General features: G+C 34.0%; 1 protein-coding gene across 2 annotated transcripts in view; it reads left to right on the top strand.

Moving 5' to 3' along the window:
• The window catches only part of PRRC1 (proline rich coiled-coil 1), a 32,568-nt gene extending 7,842 nt beyond the window's left edge, over nt 1-24,726 (top strand). For both annotated transcript variants that reach the window (XM_008991593.5, XM_002744639.6), the window contains exons 4-9: nt 792-952; nt 4,385-4,487; nt 7,836-7,999; nt 13,726-13,829; nt 17,455-17,557; nt 21,412-24,726. In XM_008991593.5, coding sequence (XP_008989841.2) covers nt 792-952; nt 4,385-4,487; nt 7,836-7,999; nt 13,726-13,829; nt 17,455-17,557; nt 21,412-21,621 — 845 coding nt within the window. In that variant the 3' untranslated portion in view covers nt 21,622-24,726. The remainder of the gene's footprint in view (nt 1-791; nt 953-4,384; nt 4,488-7,835; nt 8,000-13,725; nt 13,830-17,454; nt 17,558-21,411) is intronic.
• The last annotated feature ends 297 nt before the right edge of the window (nt 24,727-25,023 follow it).

The raw sequence follows: 25,023 nt of genomic DNA, 5'->3' as shown, positions 1-25,023 counted from the left end.
GAAATTTCAAGGTGAAGTCTGAGTTTTTCTCAGTTTTACTGGAAAGGTGTCAGTACTGGTCCAGGGAGTAGTGTTTTTTAGCCAGGTAAAAATTCAAAGACAAATAAAACCTAATGTATGCCAAAAGTTTGTGATATTGGGTCATTTTCTTTCCTAGGTCAGTTACATCTACTTCTTTTGCTTCTCTGGAATAATTGTTGCAAACCAGTTATTAAAACTTCATTTTTGTCATCCTCTGCCTGTTGTTTCTCATTTTAGGGAAAAAAAGCAACTTCTCTGTGGTTTTTATTATCTATCTTTCCCCGTGTATCTTTACAAATGAAACTTATTGCAGAGTCCAAGTATTATATCCATGTCTATGTATATGTGGATTTTCTTTTTGCGTTAACATGAAGTATATAGAGTATGTGTACTAATTGTTTGCCTGCTTTTATGTGATGGGCTTCAAGTGCTTAATTGATTTTATGGATTAAAGAGACCTGAACTGTAGCTGTTCAGGGAAGTGCTGAATAAAACAAACCTGAAGAACTTTTGGATATATGCTTTTTGTCCATTTTCAAGAAACTTGGTGTAAGCCTATGTAAAGGGAAGTAAACTTCTCTTTTGCAATTCTGTTCAATTTGCATTTTATAAAGGTTTGTGTTAATCTTTGAGTTGATAACTCAATCTTGAAATGCCTGAGTATTACTATTAAAGTTGTTTGACCTACTCATTTCATATCTGGTGTCATCTTTTTATATGAAAAAGTTTATGAAATAAATTATGCATATTAAAATTTTGCCATTGACCAGGTCTTTTGCCAACTCCTATTACTCAGCAAGCCAGTTTGACATCTCTGGCCCAGGGAACTGGAACCACATCAGCCATTACTTTTCCAGAGGAACAAGAAGACCCTAGAATAAATAGAGGTCAGGATGAAGCATCTGCTGGTGGAATCTGGGGTTTTATTAAGGTAAGAGGTATTTTTAAATCATGTTTAATTTTCTAATTATAAAACTAATATATATTCATTAGAGAAAATTTTGAAAATACAGAATGGCACAAGGAAAAATAAAAATCTTTTCTATTAGCAGTTTTCTGTAGCTGCTCTTAGTCTCTTACCTATGCATTTCTGTGTAAATGTCCTTTGAATGAAAATCAAATTGAGGTAGTGACAGGTCATATGGATACTATTTCGTGTTTTCTGGTCTTTACTGAGCATGTATTATGAACATCTTCCTGGCCATAAAATATGTTTTCAGAAATGTATTTTGAGTTTTCTGATGGCTGCTTTACCATACACACTGTTGCATTTATTTCTCATGTTTTATTTTGCTAATCTGCCTGTTGGCATTTTCTAATTGTAATTATTTTTTTAAATTAGCTAATTTATTTTAATTGACAAGAATTGTATGTATTATGTAAAACATGTTGTATACATGAAGCATGTATACATTCTGGAATAGCTAAATTGACCTGATTAACATATGTAGTATCACACATGTTTACCATTTTTTGTGGTAAGAACACTTAAAATCTTGAAATATAAAATCTTATATTTCAAGAATATAATACATTGTTCTTAACTATAGTCACCAAAGAGATCTTTTCTAATTGTAATTCTTACCAATAAACCATCATAATGATTAGGTCTGGTTTGGTGACTCATGCCTGTAATCTTAATACTTAGGGAAGTCCAGGCAGGGGAATTGGTTGAGCCCAGGAGTTCTGTATGAGACCAGCCTGAGCAACATAATGAGACCCAGTCTCTACCAAAAACTTAAACAAATAAGCCGGGCATTGCAGCGTGTCTGAGGTCCCATTTACTCAGGCTGAGGTGGTAGGATTGTTAGAGCCCAGGAGGTCTAGGCTGCATGAGCTGTTATCATGATACTGCATTCCAATCTGAGTGACAGAGTGAGACCCTATCTCAAAATAAATAAATAAATAAACCAAAAACTATGATGAGCACTCTTTTTTTTTTTATTTTGAGACGGAGTTTCACTCTTGTTACCCAGGCTGGAGTGCAGTGGCGCCATCTTGGCTCACCGCAACCTCCGCCTCCAGGGTTCAGGCAATTCTCCTGCCTCAGCCTCCTGAGTACTGGGACCACAGGCACACACCACCATGCCCAGCTAATTTTTTGTATTTTTAGTAGAGATGGGGTTTCACCATGTTGACCAGGATGGTCTCAATCTCTTGACCTCGTGATACACCTGCCTCGGCCTCCCAAAGTGCTGGGATTACAGGCGTGAGCCACCACACCCGGCCTGATGAGCACTCTTATATGTAAATCTTTATGGATATATGGACTTCTTTCTTTCCTCCGAATTAATTCCTGGTGAACATCTGAGTGAACATTTGAAAATATTGATACATATTCTATTCTAGGAAGTTCATACCAAAATACACTGGTATAGCATTTTTCACTTGCCATCAGTGGTTATTAATTTGGACTAGGATATTTTCTGATTTGAGAGGCAAAAAGTAATACCACATTTTAATTTGCTTTCCTTTGCTACTGAATTCGAACATTTTTTCATGTGATTTTTAGCCATTTGTATTTTTCTCTTGTGAATTACCAGCTATGCTTTTTGCCTAGTTTTAAATTAGGATGATTTTGTTTTCTTAATGAATTTGTAAGAGCTCCTAATACAGTAAGAATACTTTTCTACCTGGTCTCATATGTTGCGGTTTTCTCACTTTTTAGTTTACATTTTAATTTTATTACACTTTTGACAGAAAAGTTCTTCAATTTCAGGAGTCATTTTGATCCATCTCTTTTCCACTACGATACTAGGATAAATGTTTTTCTATGATTTTTCTAGTTCCATTGATGTTTAATTTTTTAGACACTTAGCAGTTTAATATAGTTGAGATTTCTTTACTATATAATATATAAGGTAGAGCTCAAACTTAATTTTCTTCCAGCTGCTCAATAGAGTCTTTCAGTATCATATCCCAATTGCTTTGGTATGACCCCTTTATCTTCTTTAGGAAATTGTGTCTTAAAATCAGTTTCTAGCCTCTATTCTAGTCCACTGCTGTTTGCCTGTTCTTGTAGTAGAGCACACTGTTTTAATTACTTTAACTTTGTGTTTTGGAACATTCAGTGATAAGTAAGAAAGAAAGGACAGTTCAAGTCTGCATTTATAAAGGTGTATCAGTATTTAGTTCTATAAGTTGTGTAAGCTGGTTGATTTCTTTTTTCTTCTAAATTTTTCTTTACTCATCTTTCCCAATTTTTTTCCCAATGAATTTTGAAATTATTCTGCCAAGTTCCAATATTCTGCTAAGGGTTTGTTTGCAGTTTTATTTAAATTATAATTTATTATTATATTAAACATTTAAAAATCAGTAGATGATTAATTGATTTATAATATTTGAGCTTCATATTTCAGGAATGTGGCATTTTTCTAAGCTTGTTTTTTTTTAATACCCCTCTGTACTTTAAAAAAGTTTTCTTTGCATACAGATTACAACATTTTGTCCCTTGTTAAGAGCATGTGTCAGTGTTTGTCATGAGTCATAATACCCAGTTCAACTCTACAATTCATGTAAATAGTAGTAACACATGATACTTCAGCATACAGTTGGTTTGCAGTCTTAAATTTCAATTTTATGAAGTCATCTTTTCCTGAGTCACCTTAGTTTATTAAATGGAAGATTGGAAGAGAGGGAATCATGGCAGGTTTGTCAGATACCATCTCTGGAGGCATTACTCCCTGGAGTGTCGTTTACCCACTGAGAAGTATTGTACAAGAAGGAATACTCAAGATTTGGTTCCTTCTGTGTAGTAGTATGGCTCTGAGAATCCAGAGGAATAGATCTGACTATAAATGGAGAATTTGGGAATGTACAAAATGAGAAACAGGAAGTAGGAAAAAGAAGAAACTAGTAGAACATAGCAAAATGTTATATGTTAAGGTAGTAAGTAACTGTTCTGCCCCCAGATGACAGGTGTTTTTACTCTTTTTTTTTAGGGAACAAGTATGGGCTTAATGCAGACACCTGATTGGGACCTTTACTTGAGACCCTATGGGACAAGTTTTGCCTAATCTTTTATATAAGTAAATAAAAATAAAATTATATGAAATAAATATATGTATATATACACACACATATATATAGTGTATATAGAATAGCATCATTTACATACCCATGCCACTCAAAGTGTTGTCTGTAGATTGCTGCTGGTCTGCACACTGCTGTGAGTCAGGAAGAAAAATTGAGAGTATCATTTAGAAACTTAATAGCACTTTGATATTGTCTTGATCTTATATGTCTTACAGAAATCTTGGTTTGGGATGTGTTGGAAACTTTTTAAAAAATTTCCTTCACAAACATGAAGATACGGTGTTCCTCACTTAGAGTGAATACTTACATATTAATTTGTTTTATGCAGGGTGTGGCTGGGAATCCTATGGTGAAGTCTGTGCTTGATAAGACAAAACATTCAGTAGAAAGCATGATTACAACACTGGACCCTGGCATGGCTCCCTATATCAGTATGTACATAAGTTAGACCAGTCTCTGCCATATTTTTTTAAAGTATGTATACATTTCAGCCACTAATTGTAATTCTCTGTTCATTTCCACTGATTGTGTAATCAGTGGAAATTCCTATTCTTGAATTAATTTGATTGTCAGTCTTTCTTAGTTTTTGGTGTTACTAATTCATCTTTTTAAAAAGTCATTAAATTTTGAAAATTCTACAGAATGAAGTTAGAAGGAGTTAAAACTGTAAATTACTAGCATGCTTGTTGATTTTAATTTTAAATATAGGTTAGCATTGCTTTATTTGAATTTTACTTTATTCACTGCTGATATTTGAAGTGGTGCTTGTTTCATACTTGTTTTTTTTTATATTTCTCTGGTTGCCTATTTTAATTAAATATGTTTATGCTTAACTGAGGAATATTTTTGGAGGGAGCAAATCTAGTTAATAGTATCTGATGATTGGGTGCATTGGAAAGCTATTTTTAACCACCTCTGAATGCTCATTCAAAATCATCTGGACAGTTGATAGATACTGTCTGCTATTTAATTTTTATGTACATATCCAATGTGTGAAAAAATATCACGAAGCTCCGTGACTAATTATTAGTAATTCTGTAAAAAATAATTTTTAAGTCAAAATTGTGCAGCAGGTACCTGAACAGAAATTTCAGTGGCAATAAACAGCTAATAGCTTTCACAATCTTGACTGTGTTGGTTATTTACTCTTTAGTAAATGTCAAAGGAGAAGGCCTAGCAATGGTTAAGTGTCTTTATTGAATGCTTTTGTCAGGCCTTTTCTCGTAAGAGCACTGCAAGGTAGATATTTTCCTCAAGGATGAGGAGCCTAGTTTCAGAGGGATGTAAGTTACCACTCTAGATCACACAGCTTGGTGGAACTGTATTGAACTCATGTTCAGTTTTTTTACACTTAGCCACTTTTCTTCCCTTGTAGTAGAAAATTGAATCAAGTGTTAAATCAACCGAGTTGTTGTTTGTGTTTATAACTGTCCAAAGGATTCAAAATTGGACTCTGCCTTATATGTTTTTTTCTTTGCTAGTACATATTTTGAATGAAGAAAAAAAGGAATTAATATTTTGGAGCTTTTGCTGTTTCCCTCCCCTCCCCATCTCTCCCTCCCCTCCCCTCCCCTCCCCTCCCCTCCCCTCCCCTCCCCTCCCCTCCCTTCCCCTCCCCTCCCCTCCCCTCCCCTCCCCTCCCTTCCCCTCCCCTCCCCTCCCCTCCCTTCCCCTTCCTCTCCCCTACTCTCCCCCCTCCCCTCCCCTCCCTTTCCCTCCCCTCCCCTCCCTTTCCCTCCCTCCCCTCTCCTCCCCTCCCCTCCCCTCCCCTCCCTTCCTTTTCTCTCCCCTCCCCTCCCCTCCCCTCCCCTCCCGTCCTCTCCCCTCCGCTCCCCTCCCCTTTCTTTTGACAGGGTCTCACTCTGTTGCTCTGACTGTAGTGCAGTGGCATGATCTCAGCTCACTGCAACCTCTGCCTCTTGGGTTCAGGCTATTCTCATGCTTCAGCCTTCTGACTAGCTGGGACTACAGGCGTTTGCTACCACGCCCAGCTAATTTTTGTATTTTTTTTAGAGATGGAGTTTCTCCATGTTGACCAGGCTGGCTGAATGGCAGATGTTTTATATTTTGTAGAGTTGGGGTTTCTCCATGTTGGCCAGGCTGGATGGCAGGTATTTTTCTACATAAAACAAGCTTAGTGACTTCCCCAAGGTAAAGAAGCTAGTAAATGATAAAGGCAGAGCTCATACTCAAGGGAGTTTTTCAGGCCACCAGTCTTCATGACATCAAGAAAAAGGTGTAACATCAAAGGGGAAAATAGAAAGATAGAGAAATGGAATTTCTGTTATTAGCAAATGTTATAACTTAATCAGCTTTAAAAAGTAATAAGATTGAATTCAGAAAAGCTGACACCTTTACTGACAGCAAAGCATCACCATTTTTATCTAAACAAAACTCAAAGTAAATCTTAAGGTATTTTTACAAAAATATTCTAGAAATCATTTGACGTAACAATTTCAAATATGTCAAGAAAGCTCAAAAAGTATTAGAAATGGATTTGAACACAGTTTGACTGTCTCCAGTCTTTTAATTAGGTCTCCTTTTATTATCATTAAAGGCAGGACTACTCATCACAGCTGAAAAGCCATTTTGAGCTGAAGCTTAATGGAGCAGTACTTAGCTATGATCAAGAGTTGTGTCCCATGTGGAAGAAAAAAAGTGAAAAAATGTATATATTCTTCTTCTCTGCTGTGTGATCCATTGCTTTTATGTTCTAGTAACTTCTGAAATTTCCAGTAAAGATGTGATCTTTGATACATATCAGTCAGGAAAAAGGGATCCATGATTTAAAAAACCCAAGTATTTGAAAATATATTTCACTGTTCCATACGATATTTGTTAGGGAAAAACAGCCTTGTGTCCAAGGCAAAATGTTTTAGATTGCAAACAATTTTCATGAAAAATCTATTTTGCCAGTGATGACTAATAATGCCAAATATCAAAACGTGCTGTGTTTAGAATTCGTTATATCACAGAAACGTCAGGTTAAGATTTTTAAAAATAAGGAAACATTTGGTCAAATTGTTCTGTCTAGAAATAGTAGTGCATAGGTTTTTTAAGTAATTGAAAAATTAATATTTGAAAATATTTTTACTTCATATTCTTAATCTTTTAGATTTCAAGTTTTATATATTCATTTTCATATATGCTGGCATATTTATATTTGGGCTGTAGTACATGTATAATTGATAAATATCTACTTGTGATATATGCTCAAAACATCATGGGGATGGTTAATGAAAAGCTTGATGACCCCAAATTGAAACTATTTTTTAGGTAAAAAGTGTATTTCATGGAAGTTCTTGTTTAGTGCATAACTTCCATGCAACTCTTTGACAAATTACTATCAGTAAGTCTTTAATTTTCCATAAATCTACATATCTGTGTAGCACTAATGTCAGGACTCAAAACTGACATTACATATCACAAGCCAGATATGTAATTTCTTGTGAATCTTCACAAGCCAGATATGTAATTTCCACATTTGGTATACTCTGAGTCCTGACACTAGAGCTGAGTCGTTACACACGAGTCCTGACATTAGTGCTGAGTAAGTTACACATTTGGTATACTCTGAATCCTGACATTAGTGCTGAATAGATACGTTATATTGGGCAAAACTTTGTTGGCCTCAGTTTTCTCAACCATATGAAAAAGGTAATGATCTTGCATGGTTTTATGAGACTGGTAATAATTATGTAAATTAGATGTTAGCACCTGATATGGTAGTAATTACAAAAATTTCATTTGAAATTTAAATTTTCCCTTGGTCTTTATAGAATCTGGAGGAGAATTGGATATCGTAGTTACCTCAAATAAAGAAGTAAAAGTTGCTGCTGTCCGAGAAGCCTTCCAGGAAGTCTTTGGCCTAGCTGTGGTTGTAGGGGAAGCTGGGCAGTCCAATATTGCTCCACAACCAGTGGGCTATGCAGCTGGATTAAAAGTGAGTAATAGAACACCATTTTCAGGACATGGAAACTACCATTTAATTTTTTAATAATTCTGATAATCTGCTGTCTCTATGGAGCCAATAGGCTTTTACATACTGAAATAACAATGAACTTTGCTTTTAGTAGACAACCCTGTAGTATTACGAAGATATAGTGGAGTTTTAGTTTAAAAAAAAAAAAATCTAAGGTAAGTTTTGATTATTGTGGGAGGGAAAGAAACATTGAGAGAGCACAAAAAAAGAGTAGTTAGTCCTAAAAGTCCTAAACGAGATCTTCTTAATCCAGCGTTAACATTCAAATCAATTACTGAGCTGATATTAAACCTTGAATCCCATAAGCTTTTTATTATCACTGTTGATAATGCTTAAAAATGTGTAAGTTCCAAGAATTCCATTCTGTCTTTCATACTTTACTTTTCTGTCTTTATATTGTGACCAGCATACAGTCCTGACCTCAGGTAATCTACCTGCCTCAGCCTCCCAAAGTGCTGGGATTACAGACGTGAGCCACCAAGCCCGGCCAAAAAGGCAACTTTTACTTGAATATATCAAAATTAATATGTCTAGATCTAAACTTATATCTAAATCTAAATAGAATATGAAGCTCTTTTCTTTTACACGCATGCAAGAACAAATGAACAGTTCATTGGCAAACATCTCTCCCACCTTGGAAAAAAAACCAAAAGAAACCTCAACAAATTCTTTGACCTCCCTTCTTCCATAACTTACGACCTGTTTTGCTTCCTTTTGAAGCCAAACTCCAAAGAGTTGCCAGCACTTCTCTGGAATCCTTTTTACATTCTCTTAAATCTACCTCAATTAGGCTTTCACCTCCAGCACTCCACTGATAGTGCTATCGGGCTCATGCTAATGTCCTTCATCTTATTTGACCTTTTGAGACAGTTGATCATGTACTCCTCTTTAATGCTTTTTTTACCAGGATACCACACTTTAGTTTTTCCCTCCTTCATTGATTGCTCGCTCTTTCTGTGCTTCCTTTGATGAGTCCTCATATTCTCTCCAGTCTTCTAACGGTAACCTTCGCCTTATCAGTTCACTCTCAGAGTATCCCATGGCTTTAAATACCAAATCTGTGCTGACAGTTCCTAATTCATATCTCCACCTGAGACCTTCTTGTGGACTCTTGATTTATGTTGCCTTTTTGTCCAGGCTTGGTGGCTCGTGTCTGTAATCCCAGCTCTTTGGGAGGCTGAGGCAGGTGGATTACCTGAGGTCAGGAGTACAAGACCAGCCTGGCCAATATGGTGAAACCCCATCTCTACAAAAATACATTTAAAAAATTAGCTGTGCATGATGGCAAGTGCCTGTAATCCCAGCTACTTGGGAGTCTGAAACAGGAGAATCACTTGAACTCAGGAGGCAGAGGTTGTAGTGGGCCAAGACTGCACCACTGCACTCCAGCCTGGGCAATGAAGCAAATAAAAAAGAAAAAGTTGCCTTTTTGACAACTTTACTTAAATATCTCAAAATTAATATGTCTAGATCTAAACTTTTTTCCTCCACACCTGTTCCCTCTAGCCTTCTCCAACTTAATTAATAGCAGTTCTGTCCTTCCATTTTCTCAGTAAAGAAACCTTGGAGTCAGCCCTGACTTCTCTCATTACCCACTTCTAATCCATCAAGAAATCTTATTTGCAAGACAGACAGTTCTTATTTTTCGACATAATTATGTTCTATAAGGTTGCTACAGATACTGAATTTGTGACTACTGAGCCATTGCTCCCAGGGGAGTTATGATTAGAGCCCCTGTGAGCCTCTGGTCACATTTTTTGCCATCCTGTCAATGCAGAACTTTGTTTGATATCTCTTTCTGTTTAAATATATTTTTATACACATACATACATGCAGATATTTTTGATTCGTTATTGAATTCTCACAGTTAATAGTACTGTAACTATAACTCATGCTTGAATGCAGCTTATTTAACACACACATATTTTCTCAGTCAGATACATCATGGTCATCTTGTGCTTAGGAACACTAGACAGCAGTCTAGCACTACACTTGGGGGCCGTTTGAAAACAGCAGATAACATCAACAAACACAAAGATGCAAAAAGATGCTAAATAGACACCCAAATATGATACCTGTTTACATTATGTCAGCTGAAAGAAGAAGGCAGGGCACTGCCTTGTTCAACCTCAGCTGGGAGTATGTGTATCAGGCAACTCAAATTTCTCGTAGCTCTGTGCATGTCCGATTTTGAGGTTATAAATAAATTTCAGTGTGTAGTCAAATTTGTAATTATGTGGAATCCACAAAAATAATATGATCAACTGTATTTATGTTTAAGGAGAAATGCATTTTCATATATGACATTCTGTTATTTTGTTTAAAAGAGCTTATAATACCTTACATTTATTGAGAACATCCCCTGAGCCAGGCACATAGACCCTTTACCTGTATTCATTTAGTGCATGTAAAGCATTAGAATGAGGTAATTGACATAGTATATTTCGGGCAGAAGTCTGTTAATTAATTATAATTAGTCATTCAACATAAACCCACACGGACACTGGATTATTTTTTATTCTACTAGGTAGTGCTGCGTGAGTTTGACGTGCTCTTTGAGTTGTATTTAGTACTTTATTTAAGTAGAATATGAAGCTCTTTTCTTTTACACATATGCACACTCACATACCACAAAACCACTTTTCTATATTAGGGGCTACTAGGGAATAATTAGTCTATCTAAATGTAGTACATCGTATATAATATGAATTAAATTATATGTTTTCTGCCTTTTCACTTTTCACAGTGGTCTGTCCCTACACACACAGCAGAGCTGCCAAAAGCACATACATTTTGAAATGCTTCTTTTCTGTAGTAGAGTTCTCTTGAATTTGAGCCCTAGTGTACATTGCCGACAAGACTTTATTTGGGGGTAGGTGTTTGGAATTAATAAAATTTAGCAAAGCTAACTTACAGTTGTAGGGTTTGAATTTAATCTAGAAATGAAAAAAAAAGTACAGTACATGGGTAAAATAAGTATGTAGACATAATAATTGCACATTAAACCAATTATATATGTGTAAGATAAACACCATAAGCATTTGTATAGGTGATTTTTACTTGAAAGACTAGAACAAGTTACAAACTTAGATTGAGAATGTATTTCAAGATTTCCCAAGAGGTTTTGTAAGTTGGAAAGAGTTTACAGGTCTGGGAAGACTTTTCAGGATTCAGTTGCCGAGGGTAAACTGACGAAAATCCTAAAATGGGTTATTAGGTTATTAGACAAAATGGTGAATGCATTTCACTGAAATTAGAGACTAAAACAAGGGCTTTCTAGAAATTGTGAAGCGTTATATAAATGTGATATGGAAGTTGATAACCTTATTTGATGGAAATTATTGTAGTTTTGTTTATCTTGCTGTAATAGGATTTGACAGATTATTTTTTGCTATTGGTTTTGTCCTTCAAATTTATACATATGAATTCTTTTCCCACAATTTTCAGTTCAAGCTCAAAACTAAAATTCATTGAAACTAATATATAAGAAAGTGATTTGTAAATTTGTTGGCTTTTTATTTTTTTCGGAAACAGTAGAGGGAGCTAATGAGAAGAAAAATAAAAATACAACATTTTTGTTCTTCCCATCAGATTTTATTTGAAGTAAATGGGTTTTCTGAACTAAACTTAAGTTGCCCTTTAAAAATAGGAAATTATTTAAGGAAGTAAATCAGTTCAGCCAAAATTAAAGTTAGGAAGCTTCTAGAACTTTTATGCCCAGTATTTATTGAAAAGCCAGTTGTATGACTACTGTTTTATATAGTTTTATATTCAACAAATATAATATCTATAATCATTTATGAATGTATATAAAATTTTAACTATTCATTGAACCAAGTTTCTTGGTATAAGCTCTTAGAGTACAGTATTCAATTCTAAAATGATTATTTTAATATGGCCTCTAAACTACCTAATTCTCGATCTCTTATATTGCTAAAAAACAAAATCTCATTCTCAAAACATTGGTAGGGACTAATATTAAAATGCTTGTATTTGTAACTCCAAAAGAGGCCACATTTAATTAATATAATGGTCAGAGGAAAAAGAAAGGCCACATATAACCCCATTTTCATTTCCTTACAGATTTTATAAACCTAAAAGAAAATTGTCTACCTAGCTTATTATCCTGTCTCTTGAAGGAACTAATTAATTTTAATTAAATATTTTTTGAATCCTATGGTATATTAAGCCCTGTGCTGTAAGGTAGTGAAAAATGAACAAACTTAGTCTCTGTTCCCAGGGAGTATAAAATCTAGGAATATTTTGTTGTAGTGCGTAGCTGAGATACCACCTTCAAAGAGTTAGGGGATGACTCTCTAAACATCTCACTAATTCCTTAATCGTTTTTATTGAATTAGCATTTACATAAGCTTTTTTAAAATTAAAATTTAGCCATAACTACCCTCTAGGAATTAGGCAGATTTGTAACATCCAGTATAAAGAATTGAATTTATCTTATCTGTTACATTGCCTTCAAAATCAACAGCTGCCTCTTTATTTAAGTGTTACTGGATTTGGTGATGCCATATTTACACTATTTGTATTCTTAACATTGACCACATAGGCCTTCAGAAGCCTTTTTTTTTTGTTTGTTTAGTTTTTTATGTGGTAAGTTCTCATTGAACATCTATTAAGTTAGGCACTGTGCTGGGCACTAGAGATAGAAGAGTGAGCAAAGAATTACAGGCTTGATTTTATTGTACTTTAAATCATATCATCTTCATCTTTATGAGCTAGTATCTTAAATTGTTTGACACATTCTCATACAGTTGTCACTTTCTCTTTTTTATTTCAGTTGTCTCTGAAATAAATGGAGTTTTCCCGAGATGTGTCCTAACCTTCTTAATTTTCATTTGCATAAGAATTGATCATTTAATCTGATATTCTCTGTTGAGCTTTGCTGCCCTTATATATAAAAATTATCTATGGCTACTTTTGTTCAGACTTTTTATCTTGCCTTTTGAACACATATTCATCACATTGTTCATAGTCACCTTTATGAAATGATTCAGATAAAAGCAATAAACAGAAACGTTTTCTGTCACTAATCCAGCTTTTAGTTTTCTATTACATAAAATCAGTTTATGATTTTGAGTTATCTATGCAGTGTTCTCAGCCATTCAGTTTTGCTTCCTTAGTGGTAATTATTTGGTTGAATAGCTTTGGTGTAATGTATACATTTGCAGCTTTTTAAGTAACTGGTCATTTTGGTGCATGTATATTTAAAGGGAATCAGAAGAAAGAGTAAAATTTATTTATTATTGATATGATTACCTACCTAAAAAATTCAAGAGAGAATTAACTGAAAAACTGGTAGGTCTGTTAAAAGCTTTTTATGTAGTAAAATGGCCTCTTGCCAGATCAACATTAAAAAATAGTTTTCTTAAATTATTTAATAGTAACAACCAATGAGAAAATGTAATACAAAAATGAACCATTTCACAAGAGCAACCAACATCATAATGCATAGGGGAGTAATTTGAAAGGTGTATCCACTGTTGATAACTGAGGAAATGTAATTGTATTTTGTCATTTTTTACACTATATTTTTCTATTGTTTGAACATTTACAGTGAGTATACATGTTTGCATATAAATGTATGCATGTATTACTTATATAATCATAAATTAGTTTATTTAATATTAAATAATTTGAAATTGTTTCTAACCTCTGCCATTGTTGTTTAGGGTGCCCAGGAACGGATAGATAGCTTGCGTCGAACTGGAGTGATCCATGAAAAACAGACAGCTGTGTCAGTAGAAAACTTCATTGCAGAATTGCTGCCTGACAAGTAAGAAGTGTATTATGTTCCTCTTAGAAGCAAAATATAATTGGGTCTGGGAGTTCACACTGAATACTTAGCAAAAAGTGTCTCCTGTTTTATAACCAGAGAGAAAAGTGTATTTTGATGCCTGCTGTATCACTTAACTAGCCGTATGTCCTTGGCTTAGCTGGCATTTCTATCCTTGTTTCTCTTTTTTAATTATAAAATGGCATTGGTCATGCCTGGCTGCTTTCTGAGATCATGCTAATAATTACTTAATAAAATGGCAGTAAGTATAAGATGATAGAGTTGATGTGGATATAATTGACCATGAGGAGCAAACACAATCATTCTCATGTTATTCAAAGTCATAGAGGGTATGGGACGGCCTGATGGCAGTCACTAGGTTTGAGTTTCTGGTGAGGGCTGTCTCTCTTGTGCTCACAATAGTTTAGAAAAACCTCCAGACAGCATAATTCATCATTGTTCTTGAGGGCTGTGTATTTTTAATAGGTGGCTTTTTATGGGAAAAAATTTTAATTTGCTGAATTAATTTATATTAAAAAGAACTTCCCTTTGTTGAAATCTACCTTTTTTTGTAATTGCATTGTGGTGGTGTTTTTCTTTAATTATTTGTTTTATCAGTGTTGAATAACAATGGGCATAGCATTTTGTGGCTTATAATATGCAAAACATGTCCTCCAACATTGAGGCATATTACAGGCCAGTGGGAGAGAAGATATATGTAGTACACAGATGAGCAGTTTTAAGTAATTATATAAAAAGGAACATAATTTTTTGCTGACAAGAAATGTATAAAATTTCATTGGAGGTAACTCTGGGGAGATAGTGTCAGGTGAAATTCATGAATGATTAGGGCTTGAACTGGATTTTGAAGAAGTGAAACTTGGCCAAATGAAACAAAATAGGTAGAATGTTCTGGGTAGAGAAAAAGTTTGAAGGTAATTGAAATGTATTCTGGGATCAGGGATTGTATCAACTTGGTTGAAGGTTTGTTGGATGGGAAATCAAGAGATGACATGGGGACAAATTGTGAAGAGCTCTGAATTCTACATTGATAAGTTTCAATGTTTTATGTAAGCACTGAGAAACTCTCCAGTGATTATTGTGTCATTTTTTAATCTCTGTTAATCTATTACTGTTTAATAGTTAACTTTAAAAATTACAAAGTGCCTTTTTGATGTATTACATTATAATAAAAATTTGAACTACTTTTAATACTATTCACTCCCTTTTCACTTTTTGCAGTATCATTGTTAGGTATTTTAATTCTGCATGTATTTTAAACTCTTAAAATATAACTAGTAATGTTCTTTGCAGTCAGTATTTGTTGGTTTATCCTCTGAATTCTTTCCTGTATTTTTGTTTTTCTGTTTGGGGTCATTTTTCTTCTAAAGGAAACCTAAAGGACTTCCTTTGATACTATATCATAGTTCAAAGCTGCTCACTACCAATTCTCTAAGCTTTTCTTTGTTTGAAAGTGCTTTAATTCACCTTTATTTTTGCTGGATATAGAAATCTAGATGAGCAGTTTCTCTTCTTTCAGCACTTTAAAAGTGTCATAATACTGTTTCCTGGTTTCCATCATTTCTGTTAAAAAGTCAGCTCTCCATCTTCTTGTGTATTGTCTTTGTGAAGATATGTTTTCTCCAGATGCTTTTAGGATTTTCTCTCATTTTACTTTTTGCAGTTTCAGTATGGTATGATTATATACATTGGCTTGCTTGCTCTCCTAATTATTTTTTTTGTGTGTGTGGATTAACTGAGCTCCTTGATTCTGTGGATTAATGTCTTCAGTTTTGGAAAATTCTTTGCAATTATGTCTTCAAAACTTGTTTCTAGCCCATCTTCTCTCCCTTCTCTTTGTAGGACCTTAATTACATGCCGGTTCACTTTTGACAGGGTCTCACATTGTCAGGTGTTTTTTTCCCCACTCTTTTTTTCTCTCTGTTCTTTAGTTTTGACATTTTCTGTTCACCTGTTTTCAGGTTCACTAATCCTGCCTTCTGTTGTGTCCAGCCTGTTGTTCAATTCTTACATAGAGTTCTTACTTTTTAAAATACAGGTTCAGTTTATCTCTTGAATACCTATATCTTTTACTGCAGTTGCACTTTCTTTACCTCTCTTTTTTTGATTATCCAAATCATAATTACTTTTAAATCCTCATCTACTAATTCTAATATCAGGGTCACTTGTGGGTCTGTTTTAGTTTCCTTTTTCCTTTTGGTTTGAATATATGGTGCTGTCTCTCTGAATGCCTAGTAGTCTTTGAAAGCTATTGGTTAGAAAGCAAAACAAAACTCTAGAGGCTTTAGGTGATCTTGAGAAGATTCATCCTTTCCTCTATAGGAATAAACACAATTGTAGGGTGTAAGAGAGGGGGAGGGTAATGTAGTGTACTGTAGTTGCAGTCTGAGCTGAGTCAAGGCTAGGTCAGAGTTCTAAGGTATATTCACTGGCATCATAGAAGAAACTTCCCTCATACCTTCAGTAACTCTTTTTAGGATGTCCACACCTGAAAACTTGGTTAGTATGTTATTCACGATAGACATTATTGTATGCAAATTATGCAAAATAAAATTTGGCCAAGCTTGACTTTATGGAGGCTTTACAAATACATTATCTTGACTGAGAAAGTTGTATTAAAATGCAAAATATTAAAATTATAAAATAAATGTCATTATTTAATGTTTAGACTTTTAAACAGTTTTAGGGTATCAGTACTGTAGACATTATACAGTGCCATTTTAGTATTCAGCAAAGTTGCTTATGTTACTCTATATTTTACTTTGTAGTTTATTTGAATGTATAAATAAAAGTCTCCTAATCTGTTTTATATTTCATTGCATTTTATTGGATTTACATTAAAAAATAGAGATTGAACATTTTTCTGCTTCATACCCTTTTATTGTTTAAATTCATCTTTTAAGGGTGTCTGGTTGTTTCATGATTTGGGTTAGCTAAAATTTGGGTGGTACTACAGTTGTTTCACTTAAGTCATTTTTAAAATTTATCATTTTGTATAATACGTACATCTCTTTAAATAAAGAGAAGTTTCCTGGATTTCATGAGGCTGTTTTCAAAGACTGACTCATTGTGAATAATTCAGAAATTGTGATTAGAAGGATTTATTAGTAATGAAGAGAATATTTGTTATTATTTCCTCTGAGTGAGCTTAGTTTTTAATTCGCTAGTAACTTAGCTAGTTGGGTACATATTCATAATAGAGTTGGTATTATAAAATTTCCCATATTTTAGCAAGTGTCAATTGAGAAATATTACTTATTATAAGCTGTTTGCATATACAATGTATGTAAATTTACTTGTTGCATATTTGAGTGCCCTTACTTTAATTATTCTCCCTTCCCGTGGAAGGGAAGCTTTCCATAAGTAATTTTAAATTATTTTTTCTATATGTTTATTTTCTATTTTTTCCCTTTGAAACTAATACAGCAGAGTACTTTTATCTGTAGTTTTTATGAATTGTCCTCTTGCAAGTTGATAAGAAAAATATTTCCTTTTTGAAATTTGCTGTTCTATCTGAATAATAGTACTTATTTTTTCTTTTTGTCTATTCATGTTAAGTTTTATTTGGCATATAAACCATTTGAAACTAACAATTCTGTTGCAGATGGTTCGACATTGGTTGTTTGGTGGTTGAAGATCCTGTCCACGGCATTCATCTAGAAACATTTACACAAGCCACACCAGTGCCTTTGGAATTTGTACAGCAGGTTGGTTTTCTCCTTTGCTTTTTCATTATCCTCCAGAGAAACTTGGAATATTGTTTTCATAATAAAAATTTGTGTTCAACTTTTTGTTAGAAATGTGTTCTTGATTTTGTTTCAGTCTTTTTTCTTTTAGTATTTTTCTCTGCTTTTTAATTTCCTGGTCCTTGTATGTTTTTTTAGTAACTTTCTCCTTTTGTTTTCAGGGTGTCTGTGAAAGCTAATACATTACGTGGTTAATCATTGTTTCTCTCATTTGTTTCTTTGTTTTACTCTGAGTGCAGGAAAAGGTTTACCTTTTCTGCTTGTTTCATGTCCACCTTTCGTTTGCTTTCCCTTTTATCTCACATTTCATTTCCATTGTTATCTCCATTTCCCTTTTCTTTGATTTGATTGTCTTCTTGTTCATCTTTAGTGAAGTCAACATTAGAAACCGTTTAGGCACCTGTCTTTAGGTTTTTTGGCTGAAAAATAGACCTAATAGTGTACCTATCCACACAGTTTGCAGGAGAATGTAGGTATAAATGATAAGGCTTATTCCTCTTTTTTTTTTTTCTCTAATCCTTTCATGAACAAAAAGGAATATAAATATATATGTGCATTGAAATCTCTGTGCTCTTAAGTGATTTTCTACTTTTTCCTGTCATTAATTTCATAAAATTTTTGTTACTCTTCTACTTTGTACATTGTTAAATATCATTTCAAAATTGTCTTTTTTTTGAGACGGAATTTCGCTTTTGTTACCCAGGCTGGAATGCAATGGCGCAATCTCGGCTTACCACAACCTCCGCTTCCTGGGTTCAGGCAATTCTCCTGCCTCAGCCTCCCTCAAAACTGTCTTTTGAACTTAATAGGGACTTGAGGGCATTTGAGAATCTAAGAAAGCAATTGGACTCTCCCAAGAAAAATGCATGTATTTGTACTTTCATAGAAGTGTGGCACATGTGTTCACATAATCCCTCAGAGTAACCTCTGGCCTATTTAGACTTTACAGTTTAGAAAGAGGACTAAGAATTGATGCTTGGAATTTGAAATTTTACTGAAACTTTTATTTACACCATTACTTTTTTTCAAAAGTTCAGGAAAACCTTTTTATAGATATTAACATTAAACTTATTTCAATATGAAGGTCATACCATGTATACTGTTATGCCAATAAATTAGAAAAATCAGATAAAATAGAAGATTTTCTAGATAAGTATAAATTTTGCCATAGTTAAGAGTAAGTATCAGGTTAAATCAAATGACCTTGTTGCCTTTGATGGTCAGAAACAGTTAAATTGTGTCAGTTTCATATGATTCAACCTAATTGAAGCATTGCAATGGAAGAACTTTATGTAATGAAAAGAAAAAAAAAATCGCAGAATACCAATGGTGTTATAAGTGAGTTCTACAAAATGTTCAGAGAAGATGATTCTTGTGCTTTATGAAGTATCAAAAAGAGAGATAGTTTTCCAATTCATTCTGTGAGACTAGCCTTGTTTAACTTCAAATGAAATTATAGTCCAAAGAACTGAATATCAAAACCATTGGTAAAATTAATCAATAAAATTGAAAAATGTATCAGAAGAACATTGTATCCTATCCGTGAAAGATTTGTCCCATGAACAGCAGAATGGTTCAACAATAGTAAATTTACATAATTCAATACATGAACATCTGCATTGAAGAGAGAAAAAAGATTTCAATAGCGTTCAAGGTATTTGCTAGAAAGAATCATACTAATAGCTCTTAGCTAACTAGTAGTAGAAGGGTATGTGTGTACCACAAAATCAAAGCAAACTTTCGATCTAATAAATAAAACATTGGAAGCGTTCTAATTATGAGGATGCTCCTGTCACTGCCACTGTTAACACTGCAGTAGATCTGGGGTCAAAAAACAGCCAAATCTGGCCTGCCATCTATTTTTGTAAATAAGTTTTATTGGAACACACGCATGCCAGTTTGCTTATTGTTTATGGCTACTTTTGTACTACAGCAGCAGAACCGAGTTGTTGCAACAGAGAATGTCTGGCCCACAAAGCCTAATATATTTACCATCTTGGCTCTTTTCAGAAAAAGTTTGTTGACTCCTGTGCTAGATGTCTGACCATTGCAAAGGACAATTTTTGTCTTGTTTTAAGGAATGTATATTGGAAACAAGTAGACCTGAAAGAATGAAGTGGACTTGTGTGTACCAATACTGAAAGATAGCTATTACATATTGCTGAGTGAAAGTCGAAACCAGCACATCTAGTATGATCCCATTTACTAGCAGGGGTGTGTATGTGTGTGCTTTAAAATTTTAGTTAGAATAGGGAAAAAGGCCTGGAAAGATACACAGCAAACTGTTAATAGTGCTTAATTCTGAATAATGGTATTCACAGGTGTTGTTTGGTTTTTACTTTGCTTTTTATTCTGTTTGTTTTATTTTGTGCCATTTGGTTTTAAAGTTTAGAAGATACAAAACTATATGCATTGAAATGTCTTCTTTTTATCCTCAGGTATTCAGCTCTCCTCTTGTTTTTTTTTTTTTTTTATTCATTCTGAAATGTTTTATGCTTCTTTATTGTTGGAAAATTTTAATTTAAGGGAATAGAAATCAGCCCTTCAGGGAATTATAATTATCAATACAAATATTAGTAAAAATCTAGAAATAAATTTCATATAATTTGTGCTTGTTAAATTTAAGTATAAATGATTTCCCACCTCCACAAACAACCCCAGCTGTTCTGGATTTTTGCCAATAATATCAAAGATCTTGTTTCTAAAAAGTATGGTCCTTGGCCTAGCATCATAAACATCACCTAGGAATTTGTTACAATGCAGATTCTCGGGCCCTAACACAGGACTAGTGAATCAGGAGCTGCATTTTCAGAAGATATTCAGGGGATTCATATGCATGTGCATGCTGTAGTTTGAGAAGCACAGTTTTACTGGTGTCTCTGAGGACCCTAGCAATGTATCTGCTGTTTGTCTTCTTTGAAATATAGTAAAATACTGATACTGTAGTAGACTTTGGAAGAGAATACTTAGAGCAGGGGTTCCCAAGTGCTGGACTGTTTGCATCATATTTACTTGGAAGCTATTTTATGTATGTAATACTGCACTGTTTCTCTTAGAACCAGCTGTAGAGTTTCCAGTTCAGTTATCTTAGTGTCTCCATTATCTTAGTGGGACATGAGAACTTGTTACTAAAAAGTCACAAGAGCTCCTCAGGTGATTGTAATACACAGTACATTTGGTAGTCCTCTGTAACTGTATAGATCCATTCTACATGTGGCTATTCTCTTCTGGACAGAAAAACCACATCATTCTTAGATATCAAACAATGAGTTTATTCTTCTCTCATTTCTTTGTACATGTATAAATGATTTGAATGGGAGCAGATATGAGTTGGGTCAACTAGGAACATTGCATTAGTGGTTGATGTTGTCCTGGACTGGAGATTATTTGATACATATCAACATGTTAATCACATTTCCAGAGATAATTTTGATAATTGAGCAACTCTTTTCTGAATGGGTTTAAGCCTTAATTTGCAGTTTTCCTCTTTCTGGTTGAAATTTTATTACTATAAAAAGATAACTGTAGCACTGATTTTAGTACCAATCTTACTGTAAACCTGAAGTGACAATTTAGAACTAGAACTTCTATTAGCCCTGTTAATGGGGATATTTTTTTTAAAAAGTAGATGTGTGAAATATTGTATTGATTGTTTTCTAGCCTTGTTACTTGATACAGTCCACAGCCTTGCTGTGTTTTTCAGTGTTTGTCATAATCTATATTTAAAATAACACGAAACACTTTGAAACATTACTTATAGCTAGTTTGATATTTTAAAATGTATTATAAGTAATATCAATTTCATCTTTCCATAGGCTCAAAGTCTAACTCCCCCAGACTACAATCTGAGGTGGTCAGGCCTTTTGGTGACAGTGGGTGAAGTCCTGGAAAAGAGTTTACTGAATGTCAACCGGACTGATTGGCACATGGCATTTACCGGCATGTCTCGTCGACAGATGATCTACAGTGCGGCCAGAGCAATAGCAGGCATGTATAAACAGCGCCTGCCACCCAGGACAGTGTGAGAGGAGACTCACCTGGGAGACTGAGATTTTCCCCCACTTTTAGCTTGTTGTTAAAGAAGTGGTTATCCCTTCTTAAATTGAATAGCTCAAATGAATCCAGTAGTTTTTATCATTTTCCTGTAGGCTGCAATTTTTCTTTTTCCGAAAAGGCATCATGTCATTCTAGTAGACAAAAAGAAACAAATCCTTTTTATAATCATTTCACCTATCATGGTTCTCAAAAAAGAAAACATACAAATATATTTACAGCACAATTTAATATGCCAAATTTTTAAAGTGGAAATTCATGTGCGGAGACATTTATGCCATGTCCTTGATTATTTTGTTTTTTAAAGAAGACATTAGAACATGTTAATTGAGTGTTTATAAAAGCATTCCTGTCAGTCTTTGATGCCTTTTGTATGTGCACACGATCTCAGGGCTGATGCTGAGCAGCCTACTCGACAGTTACCATGAGACACCTACTCATAGAGAGCTGTTCCACATTTCTGTGCATGTTTTCAATAATGTGGGCCAAAATAATGGAATTGATCATTTTCTTTTGCTGTCATAAGGTACACATATAGTTTGGAAAATTATACTTTTTTCAATTTTAAACATAACTTTTGGCATTTCTCAGATTTTATACTATGAACATTGGGGCAATACATTTTATTTTTTCATTGCTATATGACAGCTAAGGGGCAAATGATTCAAGTGTATTTTAAATCAGAAGTATTCAAATTATTTTTGTATAATACGATTCAGTACTTCCAAGAATAAACCCTGACAACAGCCATTGTTTCTGCTTCCCCTCATATTCTCTAAACGTTGTAATAGAGACATTTTTGAGAGAGGATTACTGTATTGCTTATGGGATAGTATGTCTTTTACTTTAATTAAGATTACTTATTATTTGGTTTGTCTTAAGCATTACTTTTCTAACTTTGTGCCATTTTGCCTTTACTTTTTATGGATGTTTTCAAAGAAACTTTTATATTCAATCTAGTTTATTTAGTCTATTGTGTTTCTATTTAGTGGAAGCCTTTTTCCCCTCAAATAATATATTTTACCATTTTTGGAAATAATTAAATGTTTTTTTCTTAATACTGTTGAATTCTGTATATACAAATTGAAACAACTTTTTTGAAGATAGTTTCTTACATAAATGTAATTTAATTTTTTTACTCTTCTATACAGTTCTTTAGATGTAAAAGAATTAGCACAATCTCTGGCAGTTTTATAAAAGATGTTGAAGCTCTTGTCCTGCACTGTCTTTACATATAAGGTTTGCTTTGTGTTAATTCCACTTCAAGTAATTATTGGATTTCTGCTATTTTTTTACTTGAGATTAAAAGGAATGAATATTAAATTTGAAAATATATACATTACTTTCCAAGCACTGTATAATGACTGTTTAGTGAATATCAGTCTTTGGTGTCATTAAAAGTCATGAGAGACAGAAGAGAGAAGTAACAGGTTGCTTTAGTGCACTTTTCTCCAGGAGTAGCAGGTACAGAATACTTTCTTTTTCCTCCTTCAAGAGTAAAAGAAGTCTTTCTCTACCATTTGCTTCTACACTTTATTTTAAAAAGCTATCCTTTTCTATTAGTATTTCATCATGGCAGTGGCATGATGACAGAAACAGTCTTTCATTACAGACTGAAGGGAAGCATGTCCTTAAAATAGTTCTTGTACTTTCTCTCCTATTACAAGGAGATTTTACAGATCCTAAAAATATCTTAATTTATCTTTGATTTTTATTTTACCAAGTCACAAATGTGTTTTTTGATGTTTTGAGAATTGTTCTCATAGAATCATAAACACTGACATTTCATTAGATGATTATTTTCCTAGAATTTCCAAATAGCAGTGGTAGTTATTCCATGGCTTGGTTGAAGCTAGATAATTTTCCTGCCCCTGGTGACCTGGTAAGCCTTCTGCTCTTTAGAACAGTGTGAGTGGGTAAGGAGGATTAGAGACGGGCAGATGGAAGAGAGAAATACATGAACTGGTCTGGCCTCTCTGGTTCTTTTTTTGGTCCAGAGTTTTTGAAAAGCAGCAGAGCATGACTGACTCACATGCTCAGCTTTCTCAGCCTTTTGTTTATTTTGTTGTCCTTAGATTTCCCTGTTATAAAAGGGGCAAGAAAAGTAACGCATTATCTCTAACACACCATGCCAGCTTAGCCAGGCAGACTTAGTGGTGGTGTTTAGGCATAAGATATGCTGATCATAATATTCAGGCCACTAATCATCCAGCCTGAGTGTTCTGTTCTCTTTCTGCCCAATTCCTTGTAACTGTTGTGCTAGCCTTGGCAGAGAGGGGATGCTATTTGCTTTTGTTCTCCCTCTGTCTTAGGAAAACCCATCTTTAGTACTTTACCACTGTTGAGGTGGTTTTGTAATTTTTTTTTTCTTCTGAAGAGCTCCTGGTTATTGAATTTTATATTTTAATCCAAATTGAATTTTATAAGCTTGTACACATATATTTAATTAGTATGAAAGAAAACAGAAAGAATGCAGGAAAAATAATTTAACATCAACCTTAGTTGACAAGGTGCTCAGTTTATTCAGTCCAGGATCCTCCTTTTGTTAGGTTTTTGAGACAACCCTAGACCTAAACTGTCACAGACTTCTGAATGTTGAGGCAGTGCTAGACGTTTCCTCTTCTGAGTCTGTTATTACTTTCCCATTCTTTGTTCCTCTTTCTTTTGAAGATTAATAAAGTTGAAAATTGAGGTGGATAAATATAGACAAAAAGATAGTATGATAGTATAAGTATCTAAGAATACAGATGAAAGTGTGTTACATATATTCATTCAGAATTATGCAAGATAGTAATTACTCAGGGTTAACTAAATTACTTTAATATGCTGTTGCATCTTCTCTGTTCCTTGGCTAGAAAAAATTATAAACAGGACTTTGTAGTTGGGAAGCCAAATTGATAATATTCTGTGTTCTAAAAGTTGTTGGGCTATACATAAGTTATTAAGAAATACGGATTTTTATTCCCAGAATATGATGTTCATTTTATAATACTATACAGGATGATGTATTGGATAAAATCAGTTTTGTAAGTATGTAAATATGTCATAAATAAATAATGCTTTGATGTATTTTCAAAGTTGTATAGTGATTTTTTTTAATGCTAGTTTATATTAAAAGGACCCATATTTCTTTTTTATCTAAATTTCTTGCTGGCTGCCAAGAATTCTTATACAACAGCAACTTAACCACCATCTTTCTAGTGGAACTGTAACATTCACATAGCCAGAGTTGCTAACTTCAGGATCAAAGAACTAAAACTATTTGGAGGAGAGGATATGTTAGAGATAAAGTAACAGGCAAGAAGTTCAGGCCTATGGTCATGAGGCTACTTCTTGAGTATTGATTCTTTGAGTTGTTTTATTTCTTAGAGTAG

The sequence above is a fragment of the Callithrix jacchus genome, chromosome 2, assembly GCF_049354715.1.
Source record: "Callithrix jacchus isolate 240 chromosome 2, calJac240_pri, whole genome shotgun sequence".
Lineage (NCBI taxonomy): Eukaryota > Metazoa > Chordata > Mammalia > Primates > Cebidae > Callithrix > Callithrix jacchus.
Note: the sequence above shows the minus strand (reverse complement) of the source record. Positions and strands in the feature narration are given on the sequence as shown.